The following is a 13,569-nucleotide window of genomic DNA, read 5'->3' as shown; positions in this document are numbered from 1 at the left end:
ATCATGGAGCAGGTCCTCAAAGAATCAATCCTGAAGCACTTACATGAGAGGAAAGTGATCAGGAACAGTCAGCATGGATTCACCAAGGGAAGGTCATGCCTGACTAATCTAATCGCCTTTTATGATGAGATTACTGGTTCTGTGGATGAAGGGAAAGCAGTGGATGTATTGTTTCTTGACTTTAGCAAAGCTTTTGACACGGTCTCCCACAGTATTCTTGTCAGCAAGTTAAAGAAGTATGGGCTGGATGAATGCACTATAAGGTGGGTAGAAAGCTGGCTAGATTGTCGGGCTCAACGGGTAGTGATAAATGGCTCCATGTCTAGTTGGCAGCCGGTGTCAAGTGGAGTGCCCCAGGGGTCGGTCCTGGGGCCGGTTTTGTTCAATATCTTCATAAATGATCTGGAGGATGGTGTGGATTGCACTCTCAGCAAATTTGCAGATGATACTAAACTGGGAGGAGTGGTAGATATGCTGGAGGGGAGGGATAGGATACAGAAGGACCTAGACAAATTGGAGGATTGGGCCAAAAGAAATCTGATGAGGTTCAATAAGGATAAGTGCAGGGTCCTGCACTTAGGATGGAAGAATCCAATGCACCGCTACAGACTAGGGACCGAATGGCTAGGCAGCAGTTCTGCGGAAAAGGACCTAGGGGTGACAGTGGACGAGAAGCTGGATATGAGTCAACAGTGTGCCCTTGTTGCCAAGAAGGCCAATGGCATTTTGGGATGTATAAGTAGGGGCATAGCCAGCAGATCGAGGGATGTGATCGTTCCCCTCTATTCGACACTGGTGAGGCCTCATCTGGAGTACTGTGTCCAGTTTTGGGCCCCACACTACAAGAAGGATGTGGATAAATTGGAGAGAGTCCAGCGAAGGGCAACAAAAATGATTAGGGGTCTAGAGCACATGACTTATGAGGAGAGGCTGAGGGAGCTGGGATTGTTTAGTCTGCAGAAGAGAAGAATGAGGGGGGATTTGATAGCTGCTTTCAACTACCTGAAAGGGGGTTCCAAAGAGGATGGCTCTAGACTGTTCTCAATGGTAGCAGATGACAGAACGAGGAGTAATGGTCTCAAGTTGCAATGGGGGAGGTTTAGATTGGATATTAGGAAAAACTTTTTCACTAAGAGGGTGGTGAAACACTGGAATGCGTTACCTAGGGAGGTGGTAGAATCTCCTTCCTTAGAGGTTTTTAAGGTCAGGCTTGACAAAGCCCTGGCTGGGATGATTTAACTGGGAATTGGTCCTGCTTCGAGCAGGGGGTTGGACTAGATGACCTTCTGGGGTCCCTTCCAACCCTGATATTCTATGATTCTATGAAATGCGACAAAGACCCATCTCAAGTATTGCAAAAGCTGGCTTGGTGGCTAGACATGAACATGAGGAGAAGGGTGACATTTTTGGTTCCCCCTCCCCCAGACAATGTTTATCATGGACACACCAGGGACAGGCTGAGGGGCCCACCTGAAACGCCTCCAGGCACATGGGCTCGGGACAATTTGAAGCTACACATGAACGTCCTGGAATTAAGGATCATCAGGCTAGCCCTGTATAACGTTCTTGCCCATTCTGCAGAATTCCAAGGTACAAATTCTAACAGACAACATGTTGGCAATTCGCTATGTAAACAAGTAAGGTGGTGAGTGATTATCCCCTCTGTCTGGAAGCCATTAAGTTTGGTGTCATCAGCCTGAGGTGACCCCACAAGCTCTAAATCTTCCAGAGACCAGCAATTACCTAGCAGACTTCCTGAGCAGAATCATACTAACCAAACAGAAGCAGTTACTACAGAAATCCATCCTAGACCTGATATTCCATCAGTGGTGGACTCCCATCAGATTTGTTCACCACAGAGGATACCACCAAGTGCTGGAACTTCTATTCCAGAGGAGACATGAGCTCAGGCTCTCTGCTGCATGCCTTCCTCCTTTGATGGTCTTGAACTCCTGTATGCATTCCCACCAATTCCTCTGATTCCTAAAATAATATCCAGGGTCATATAGGATAAGGCCTGAGTCGTCATGATAACCCCATACTTTGCCAAAATAGTTTTGATTATTAGATCTGCTGCAGATGTCTCGGCAGCATCCTATACACCTTCCAACTTGCCTGACATAGTACCCCAGAACCATAATCAGATATTTCACCCAGGCCCACGGTCACTGCATCTGATGGCTGGATGTTGGCTAGCTGAGCAACACTGACAGAGACTGCTCCCTACCAGGTCAGAAAATTCTTATGCAGAGCAACAAATGTTCCACCAGGAAAACTTAATCCTCCAAATGGATAAGATTATCCATGTGCGCAACTCAGAATAATATTGAGCCAGTGGAGTCCCTGATACCAAAGTTCTTAGACCATATCCTGCTCCAGAAACACATGGGACTAGTGTTTAACTCTCGTAAAGTCTACCTTTCTACAATATTGGCATGTTATGCTCCAGTACAGTCGCACTCAGTCTTCTCACATCCTATGGTATTCAGGGGCTTTCTTCATGCTTGCTCTCCAGTCAGAGACCTAACTCCATTATGGGCCTCAGTGTCATCCTTATAAAGCTTATGAAGACTTTTATTGAACTGCTATGGGAGTACTCAACATATTTGTCAAGCTGTCAGGAGTGGCTCAAAAGCATGAGTACCAACCTCAGGGCAGACTGTTAAGAAGCAGGGCACACCCACAAATCTGGTTGTGAGTTCTAGACTTTGAATTCCCCAACCTAGCATCCAGTGTGACCTCCTCAGCACTGTAACAGCCCAACCATGAAGTCCCATATAGTCACCTTGGGTACTCAAGCTTTTAGGTGGCAAGACAAACTGAACTTTGTGATAGATGGTCTCATACACCAAAAATCACGATAATATTCCAGTAACTCTCAGTCCCAAAGGACCAGTCACTTTCCCAGGTCAGTTGCACTTTAGATCTTACAAAGACAACGCTTGTAGCCAGTCCTATGATAAACTAGCTAAAGGAAATGAGAGTTATTTATAAAGTTAAAGGAGGTAAACATACACATACAAATGAGTTAATGATCTGGAGGATGGTGTGGACTGCACCCTCAGCAAGTTTTCAGATGACACTAAACTGGGAGGAGTGGTAGATATGCTGGAGGGTGGGGATAGGATACAGAGGGACCTAGACAAATTAGAGGACTGGGCCAAAAGAAATCTGATGAGGTTCAACAAGGACAAGTGCACTTAGGGTGGAAGAATCACATGCACTGCTACAGACTAGGGACCAAGTGGCTAGGCAGCAGTTCTGCAGAAAAGGACCTAGGGGTTACAGTGGACGAGAAGCTGGATATGAGTCAACAGTGTGCCCTTGTTGCCAAGAAGGCTAACGGCATTTTGGGCTGTATAAGTAGGAGCATTGCCAGCATATCGAGGGACGTGATCATTCCCCTGTTTTCGGCATTGGTGAGGCCTCATCTGGAGTCCTGTGTCCAGTTTTGGGCCCCACACTACAAGAAGGATGTGGAAAAATTGGAAAGAGTCCAGTGGAGGGCAACAAAAATGATTAGGGGACTGGAGCACATGACTTATGAGGAGAGGCTGAGGGAACTGGGCTTATTAGTCTGCAGAAGAGAAGAATGAGGGGGGATTTGATAGCTGCTTTCAACTGCCTGAAAGGGGGTTCCAAAGAGGATGGCTCTAGACTGTTCTCAGTGGTAGCAGATGACAGAACAAGGAGTAATGGTCTCAAGTTGCAGTGGGCGTGGTTTAGGTTGGATATTAGGAAAAACGTTTTCACTAGGAGGGTGGAGAAGCACTGGAATGGGTTACCTAGGGAGGTGGTGGAATCTCCTTCCTTAGAGGTTTTTAAGGTCAGGCTTGAAAAAGCCCTGTCTGGGATGATTTAGTTGGGGATTGGTCCTGCTTTGAGCAGGGGGTTGGACCAGATGACCTCCTGAGGTCCCTTCCAACCCTGATATTCTATGAGTTACAGTCTTAGGTTCCAAAAGCTGATAGAAGCTTCTATAATAAGTGTAAGGGGACTGTTGCCCCTTTACTAACCTTCAGTGGGGGTGTTTTAGTTGCTAGCTTGCAGTACTAAAAGGGGGAAGGGTTGATGGGGAGTCAGGACCCTGAGACTGACAGCCCCTAGGAACAATGGGGAGAGGCCAATGCTCCAAGTCAGCCTGAATGACAGGGCAGGCAGGCTAATCAGGGAGTCAGGAGGCCAGGGAGGTCCTGTCTTCCGTGTGAGCTGGAATTGCCTGGGTCAGACAGAGTGTGGCCCAGCTAAGGAGAAAGCAGGGGCCCAAGCTGAGATGGGATCAGAGCTGCAGCCCCAAAGCCAGAGGCACAGCCCAGAGAGAGCAGACTTGCCCTGGGAGGACAGCTGCGGCAACCAGAGCTAGAGGGGCCAGAAAAGCAGCCCCACGAAGCAGGTCAGTGCTGGGAGCAGAGTCGCAGAAGCAGCCTGCAGAGCAGACCTGTCCTGGGAGCAGAGCTGCAGCAACCAGAGCCAGAGGGGCCTGAGAAGCAGCCCAGGGAGCTGGAGGCAGAGCAGCAGCCGTGCTGAGGCAGAGTGGAGCTGGAGCTAAGACAGAGTGGAGCTGGGGCTGGAGCAGTCCGGAGCCAGGTGTGGTAAGCAGCTGGGGAGAGCGAGGGGGGACCCTGGGCAGCGGGGCCAGCACAGGGAGACGCCTCAGCCAGGAGGCTCTGCAGGCCAGACTCGGAGAGGGATTGGTAACCCTGACAGGGCGGGGGCAACGCTGGGAAGAAGGGTCCTGCCACCTAGAGCCTGAGAGCGTGCACCAAAGAGAGTGTCCAACCCACAGGATCCCTGCAGCACAGCCAGGGCCTGAGAAGGAGGCCTGGGACTTACAAGGAACAGACTGTGAACTGCCCTGACATTCCAGAGACACTGTTTGTGATGTTCCCTGCCAGAGAGCGGGGTGATGTTTCCTTTAACTTTTCCCATTTTCCCTTATTCTTTTTAAAATTAATTGTTGATTAAATAACTTGCATTTGCTTCAAATTGTATGTAATGATCAGTGGGTCAGAGAAGTGCCCAGTGCAGAGAGAGTACCCCGGAGTGGGGACACCCTAGCCCCTGTCCTAGGTGACCACAGCAGGGTTGGGGGTCGAGCCCCCCAGGAATCCTGGGCCCAGCCTTGTTGGGGTTACGAGGACTCTGCCAGACAGGAGAGTGGAAAGGGACTCCTCAAGGGCAGGGAGGCCACTGGGTAAAGGAAGTGGGAGCGAGGACTCAGATCCTTTCGCTAGCCCACTTCACTGGGGTAGTGCAGAAGCCAGGAAAGTTTCCCACAATAGCGGGACTATTCCCCTGCTTACATAATATTTATATGTCCTTTAGGGCTACCCCAGCCAAGCACTGTGGAGCTTTTGCTCATGCTTAGTAATCCTTGCCCCTCAGAGTCCAAGCAGCATAAAGATAGTTTCTTTCTGTCAGGGATTTTTATTCCCTTCCCCCAGAGTTCAAGCTGATGGGAAGAGTCCACCGGCATGTCTCCTCTTCATTGGTGTGGAGGGGTGCAATTAACAAAGTCTTTTGTCCTCTGATGTTCTGCAATGGTTTGTCTGGGGTCTATGGGTCTTGTTTTGTTGGGCAGGAGATACACCCGTGGCAAACCACTATTTCATACTTGTAAATGCTTCTCTCTTCCGGTTTATAGTTTGAGTGAACTCTTAAATATTACCATTTACCGTGATACAGATACGATAAATGAGACTGATGCATGCAGCAATTCATAAAGCATTTCATAAAGTCCAAAACACTAAATACATTTTATAAACCTAATACCTAATTTAACAATACTCACACACAGGTGAGCCAGACTGGTTTCCAACTATGCATTTGTCAGTGTTCAGTTGAAGCCTAAGGGCCTTGGCATAAGCTGGCACCTGGTCTGCCAGCATCACAATACCGCCTTACCATCAAGACAGATATTCTCATGGCCATTATGTCAGCATGGACAATCAGCAAGTTCCAAGCTTTTATGTCCGGATTGTTTTACACACCCTTCCAAAGGGACAGGATGGTGGTGAAACTGTCCCCAAAGTCATCCCTAAGGTGGAGTTGGAATTTCGCCTGAACCAATCCATTACCCTATCAGTCATCTTCTTGAAACTGCACTCAATGCCGGGAGAAAAGAAGCTCCATATTCTGTATGACTCCAGAGCCTTTCTATATTACCTCAGCAGGACTAAACTGGGTGCCTTGAAAGGCTATCTTGTCACAGGGAATCCTTGAAGTGAATCATGCAATGTATTTCGACCTGCTTCAGCTGGCTGGCGAGCCTCTCCCTCCGAATGTCAAAGCACTTTCCACCAGGGCACAGGCACCATCTTCCACCCACTTCAGAAACATGCTGATCTCTCAGGTCTACAAGGCAGCAATGCAGTGTCACCTGCTAACTTCTGTTAAGCATTATGTATTTGACCTGGCAGCCAAATCAGAGGCCATGTTCAGGGCAGCAGTACTTTAATCTCTGTTTGATGCAGCTGAACTTCAGGGGTAGGGACACTGATTGATTGCCTGTCCCCTACAGTGGGATCCACACTGACAAATATTTGAAGAAGAAAAGTACTCTTCCCTCACTGTTTTTGAGATGGTGTAGGCAGTTTGCATCCCACAACCAGCCCTCCATTCCCGCTTTTCGGAGTCCTCAGCCACACAGGCTTTGAACTAGCAGGGACCTGCGGGAGGACTGCAGCAGCCCCCTACCCTTTATGGCCTTGTGCAAGAGCACAGGAACTGGCAGCCTGAATGGCCCTGATGGACACTGCTAATTAAGAAAACTCCGGTGTCATGTGCATGAGGTGCTTGTGTTCCTACAGTAGGCTCCACGCTGCTTACAGCATCTCAAAGAATCTGTTATTGTCGGGCAAGTAACTGTTCTTCACTTGGCCACCTTCAGGACCGATTTATGGGAGCACTGAATCTTGATTCGTTCAAGTGACATTAATTGCTGCTGCAGTTGCTTGTGCCAGAGGCTTGGGAATGTTTGTCCCAGTGTCTGTAGTTATTTCCACTTCTCTTTTCCGGTGGAAAGACATCTTTGGGAAAGAATTTGAGCATAAAAACGAATGTGGCATCTGAACTGGGATTATTACCTTTTAAGAGGACAGTGAATGTGAGTTACTGTACGTGGTGTGATAAGAAATGGCCCAGCTTTGTTTGTGCACTGCACCACAGAGCTGTTTGCAGCTGACTGTGACCAATGTGCCCCTCAGTGCTGGTTGGCAGCATTGACGTCAGACCATAGCTGAGAAATTAGCTGCAGCCTGCAGGGAAAATAGGCAGCGCAAAACCACATAATTCTCCATACAGCATGACCAAGAGCGGTTTCTCTTTTTACATTTTAGCTTCTCAGCAAGCCCCATAATGCTTTACTCAATCTGGATCCAGGAAAAAGATTTCCAAAAATAGAGAAGTTTAATGTCAGCATTAATGGGATCACAGCAATAAAATATCTCTTGCAGCAAGAAGCCTAATTTATAATAGTTATTCACTGTCTTGATTGTAAAGTTGCCTCCCACCTTCAGATAAAAATGCACCCTGTCCTCTAATCCCAAGCCTTTAAGCCTCACTCGGATGAACAGCAAACCAGCACAAACACCATGCTTTCCTTGTAGCAGGTGCAGAGTTACCTGGAATGACAGGGGCCCGATCCTGCAATCTTTTATTCAAAAAGGTGTGTGTAAAGAGTCATATGAATGAAGATTTTTGGGATCAAGCTCAGTAACTTATAAAACCTGGCAGGGCATCTTTTAGTTCTGTATTTATATAGCCCCTAGTACAAGGAGGTCCTGGTTCATGACTAGGGCCACTAGGCACTACCATACTACAAATAAGTAGTAGTAACAATTTATTCTATGGCAAATAGGATTTTGGGGTTCCATCTTACTTAGTTATATGGTGCCTTGTTCTCCTCCTAGAGTATTTACAGTAAATTTGCATTGGCCTTAACTCAAAGCAGTCATATAAAGCAGAGTTTGTCAAAGACATAGTAGTGTTTGTCAGCAGCTAATCATGGTGTTTGTCAGAGTCTTAATAAGGCAATTTGTCAAACTTAAATAAAGTGTACTGGTGCTTGCCGGCATAAAAGACAGAAACGACCTATTCCAATAGGTCATCTACTCTGCCCCTGCCAGGCCAGGATTGTTCCCCACAACACATTTTCTAGTGCTTTCTCTAGTTGAGTTTTAGCCGCCAAGCTATGAGACTTCCCCTGCTTCCTTGGGGAGATCAGGCCAGTGTCTCACAGATCTCACAATCTGAAATTTTTCCTGTTATTTTTCTTTTTCTTAATTCCATCCCATTATTCTTAGCTACAGCCCCATGTACAACACTGAACAGAGGCAGCATTGTTTAGGAGATGGTGCACAGGACTTAGAGCTAGGAATTACTGAGTTCTGAGCCTGACTCTTACTCTGAGAGCGTGTGGCACAAGCTGTCAGCATAGTCTGTGTGGTATGTAGATTGTAATGGATTTTTTACCTTCAGTCCTTTTGGTACGATGTCCATCTGTTTGCATTTGGAAAGGAAGATGATGTCTGTCTGTATCCGTACAAGTTTTTTCATGCAGTTGATAGATTTCCACTCCATACCGCTAAATGCAGTGCCTTGCATAATGACAGGTTTCAGAGTAACAGCGGCTGTTACTCTGAAACCTGGCTCTTACTCTGGAGCTGAGGGCAAGTCATTTCACTTCCCTGCCCCATTTCCACCTCCACAACACTGACCTACTTCACAGGGGAACTTGGAGAGTTAAGTAATGAATGTGCACAGAGCACTTGGAAAATCCAGAGTGCTGCATAAGTGTGTAACCCATTGCTGAGTGTGTTACAGGTCCCACTCCATGCCTGATCTGCAGAGGATATGAGTGTGTTACAGCTACCGCTAAAGAGCACTGGCTCAGGCTATAGCCGCTCATGCTTTTAGCTCTAGAGGTCTCTGGTGCAGACCCCTATGTGTCGGCCAAGATGATGATTGTCATAAGTGCTAAGTAGATGCTGTGCCTACTTCAATGGTGAAGAGTATTTAGAGATGTTTATAGCTGGAACTGTTATCAGTGATAAACAAATCCTTTCCCTCACTGCCTACAGCTACAGCAGCTAGAGAAATTAGAGATGGAACCAAGCTGCAGTGTGTTTAACTAGATCTGAATGATCCCAGAGTCTAAGGAAGTTTGGGCCTGGGGTACTGAGGTTTGGCCCATTTTAGATACGAGGGGCAGCCATGAAATTTGAATCCAGTGCTGAACTCCCTGTGGATAGAGGGTTTAGGAGGTGTGGCTTTGAGCTGGGCCCATTTCCATGGCACTCAGCTACTTTATCTCTCCCCTCCTTACATATACATTTAAGCCTTGTCTACTCTGTGATTTCAGTGTGGCTGCATGAGTGGAAAATCCTAGCATAGGCACTAGTGCCGTTTGTTTTTAACTAGTCCAGATTATCCTGGATTCTACCCTTAGGCCTCGTCTACACTTGGGAATAGCCTTGCATAGAAACAGTCGCCAGCTTTCGGTGTAGTTGCAGGGGTGCTGACCCCTGGCGAGTTGTATGGGCCTGTGGTGCCCGGGCTCCAGCAATATTCAAGGCCCGGGGGCCCAGCTCCACCAATGTCTGGGGCTAGGTCTCTCCCCTGGCCCCACCTGCTGCTCCTGTGCGCTTCCCCCGAATGTCCCCCGGCCCCCACTTGCTGCCCCCGTGCGCCTCCCCCGGGCCCCAGCTCCAGGCTGCCTCCGCTCTGCTGGCTCCCAGCATCAGCTGCCACGGAGGGTCCTAGTGCCCCCCATCCACTAGTGCCAGGGCAGGCTGCCCTTACGCTGCCCTTCCACCTCGGACCCTTACATTTTCCAGCAGGACCCTCCACCAGCACAGGGCTGACCCTCCACCCGCAGTCACCGCTCCTTCCCCACGCTGGGCCAGGGGCAGCCCCATCCCTCGCCCCCCGTGAGGCTACAGTGTGGGGCAGCAGCAGGGGAGGAGGCACACGTGATAGCAGCACCCCGCCCCCGCACCCACCACAGGCGAGGCGAGGGGGCTTCCTGGACCTGAGAGGGGCCCTAGGAGTAAGTGCAGTGACAGTGATGGGGGTGAGTGTGCTCCTGGGGAGGAGAGGGCGGGCACGTCCCCCAGAGCTCACTGCTGCTGGCAGGGAGAGGACTGGATGGGGGAGTCCTCTCTGGCCCCAGCCCGGGGGCAGCCTGCCTGCACCCCAAACTCCTCATCCCTAGCCCTGCCCAACCCCAAACCCCTCATCCCCAGCCAGAGCCCTCACCCCCCCGCACCTGTACCCTCTGCCCTAGTCTTGAGCCCCTCCCACATCCCAGAGCCCTTATCCCCCGTCACCCTAACCCCCAAGCCCTAGCCCTGAGCCCTCTCACAAACCCCTGATCCCCACCCCACAGCCCTCACCCCTGCACCCCCTTGCTCCACACCCCCTCCAACCGCCAAACTCCCTCCCAGAGCCTACAGCCCCACCCCCAGCCCAGAGCCTGCACCTAAACTTGGTCCAAGCCTGCACCTCCCCCCCTTCCCACACACCCTCTCCTGCCCCCAAACTCCCTTCCAGAGCCTTCACCCCAGCCCTCTGCACTCCCTCCCAGAGCCTGCACCCCAGACCCCCACACACACCCAGACTTCCTCCCAGAGCCCAACCTCTCACCCCTTTTGCACCCAAACTCCCTCCCGGAGCCTGCACCCCAATCCGCTGCCCCAGCCCAAGGCCTGCACCCCAGACTTCCTCCCCCACCCAAACTCCCTCCCAGAGCCTTAGGCAGGTGGGGGGGGCTGGTTCTGGGCACCACCAAAATTTCTACAAACGTGCCACCCCTGAAAGCAAACCCCTGTGTGTCTTTGTCTAAGCCTAAGGCTCAGCCATGGTGCAGCTACACTGATTGCTGAATCAGGGCTATTCGTGGAGACAGACAAGGCCAGAGTCAATGTTTGGCTCTCCCATTCTGGTGACCTTTGACCTAACCACTTATGTCTGCTTCCAGGGGAGAAGTACGAGCTGCATGCAGGGACAGAGTCCACCCCGAGCGTGGTGGTGCATGTCTGCGACAGCGACACAGAGGAAGAAGAGGACCCAAAGAATTCTCCAAAGCCAAAAATTATTCAAACCCGGCGCCCTGGCCTGCCTCCTCCTGTGTCTAACTGAGCCTCTCCAGCCGGAGTAGCACTTCTCTCCTCCAGCATGGCTCTTTGTTTTTCTGTTTGCTATGTTTTGTTGAAGGGCAGCCATTGCCTGTTGGGTAATGGGACATCTAGCTCATTGAAATCCCTTCTCTGTACTCAAGCCTGTCTAACACAAGGGCTAGGAAAAAGTTCTTTGTACATGTAACCATATCACTTGCCATCGAGTGTAATAGATCTTGTGAAAGGGGCTAGAATAGGGGTGGGGTTCAGTCTGAGGGTTTTTCATAGCATTGCACATTGTAATGGTAGCAAAACCAGAAGCATTGCTTAGTAAACTAGTGATGGGCAAATAGGCTGAGGGTGGGATTAACGTTCAGACGAGCAGAACATCATTCTCTGCTCCCCTTCCCACAGGATCACACTCCCCACCCTCCACTACTCCCCAGCAGACCTGGGTCTCCCTCTTGTCCCTTATTCTTACCTGGTGTCATCTTGTGAGATAGCAGCTCGGTGGCCTTTAACCCCTTCGCCTCCACTTACTGAGCATTTATCTTGTGGGGGGGGGGCAACCCAGTGGCCTTTCGCTCCCCCTGGCAATGTCATCAGGGGACAACATGTTCTCTGCATGTTTCAGTTACAGCCAGGGGACTGAAACTCTCCTGTCAACTGACTGCTGCTGAATACACTGGCCCTTTAAATCTGGGGCTGACACACCTTAGAGTGCATTGGGCTGAAGGGGGAGGCAGGATTTTGTGAAGGGGGAGGTGTCCTTCATTCCTTGGCCCTCCAATGAGAGGGAGCCAGGCTGCTAGCAGTGGGGGGAATCCTCACATTCCCTCCCAGCAGGAGGGCAAGGCTGTTACTTCTCTTTTCCTGCACCCATGAGATTAGGGTAGAGAAGCTAACTTCCCATTACGCTGGGATTCATTGCTGTCTCATGGTAGCAGCAAACGGCAGTGATGGGCAGAGGTTTCCAGTGATATGCTGGATAGCCCTGATACTCCAGCTATTTGCAAATATTTGCCCATCCCTAATAATCAGCACTCCCCCTCCCCCTTTGCTCGATGTGTTTTAAGATCCATATTTAGCTGTATGCAGTGTTCTCCCGCCCCCAGGCCAAATAAAACAGGACCACACTTAAACTTGAACTTAGACTGCATGGAATTTACTCTCCTGTCTCACTCACTCCTACATGTCCCTGTCACTCATAAAATGCGCAGGATTACTGACATTTTTGTGCTTTCAGTGTGGCTGGTAGCAGAGAGTACTTAGATATTTGGATTTTCTACCTGGGCAGATCATCTCTGTTAATTATTCTCATGCACGCTCACCATTTCGAGAAAGTGCTTTCTAGAGCTTTAAGCCTCGCTCTTACAAAGGCACGTGACCTTAACTTGACACACGTGAGTAGTTCCATTGAAATGAATGTTATGAAACTTAAGCGTATGCATATGGCTTTGCAGGATTGGGGCATAAGCAAATGAGCTGCAGTTCTACCCCTACCCGCTTGAAAAAGACTCTGTAGAGATGGCACTGAGGGGTTCCATGCTTAAAGTCTCAATGCCTTTCCTCTCAAGTTTGCTCCATTTACAAGTAAAAAGAAAGTTTTTCTACTTCTCAACCCTGCAAGGTCAACTTGGGATCTGAAAGTCAAGCTAGGTTATGTAATAAAACCTTGTTGGGAAGTTTCTGAAAATTACAGTGGCAGAATCTTAATTAACCATAAGGATACACATGCTTCAATGGACTCTAGCTCATTCTCCCATTGCTGTATTGACTCAGCAATACCGACAGAAAGAAAAACATGTAATTTTTTCACTAAAATCAGCAGAGAATTCTCAATGCCCACAGGGAGAACAGAGCTGTGGGTGTAAAAATGAGTCATTTTTTACAGAGTTCCTTTTCTGACCATCACCATTCTTTAATATTCCCACTGAGAACTAGAGCCTTGCTTATGCATAACCCTTATGGCGATGGTTCTCAGTGCAGTATGGACACCACCGAGCATACATTCACACTTAGGTTAAACAAGCATGTTCAATGTAGCAGAGACCTAACCTAAATGAGACTTGACTTTAACAGCTTTATGGGATCTAGACAGATGACCGTCTTTAAAAAAAAAAAAAAAAAAAAAAAAAAAAAAAGCTTTTCCGCTAATTCACATTATTACTTTTTGGCAATGCTTTCAGAATTGATTTAAAGAAAGATATTCTTCTTATTTTAAATCACCTTCCACCCTGGGACTATAATATGACCATTCCTGCTGAAAATGGTACATCAGGCAAGCTATAGTATTTAAGGAGAACAAATCCCCTCCTATTTCATGTGTTACTGCGTAGATAAAATGCTATTTTGATGTCAAGATCCCTTGGCTTTAGACAGTTAATTATGAATAGTATTTTTATGTGAGATTTAAATGTAACATTTCCTGAATAAAACCGTCACTTTGAGA

General features: G+C 48.7%; 1 protein-coding gene across 2 annotated transcripts in view; it reads left to right on the top strand.

Annotated features, from left to right (window-relative positions):
• RCAN2 (regulator of calcineurin 2) overlaps positions 1-13,274 on the top strand; it is a 171,510-nt gene extending 158,236 nt beyond the window's left edge. For both annotated transcript variants that reach the window (XM_074947477.1, XM_074947478.1), the window contains one exon: positions 10,979-13,274. In XM_074947477.1, coding sequence (XP_074803578.1) covers positions 10,979-11,139 — 161 coding nt within the window. In that variant the 3' untranslated portion in view covers positions 11,140-13,274. The remainder of the gene's footprint in view (positions 1-10,978) is intronic.
• Positions 13,275-13,569: the final 295 nt, after the last annotated feature.

This window comes from Natator depressus, chromosome 3 (assembly GCF_965152275.1).
Source record: "Natator depressus isolate rNatDep1 chromosome 3, rNatDep2.hap1, whole genome shotgun sequence".
NCBI classification, from domain to species: Eukaryota; Metazoa; Chordata; order Testudines; family Cheloniidae; genus Natator; species Natator depressus.
The sequence above is the reverse complement of the archived record's forward strand: the minus strand, read 5'-3'. Positions and strand labels throughout refer to the sequence as shown.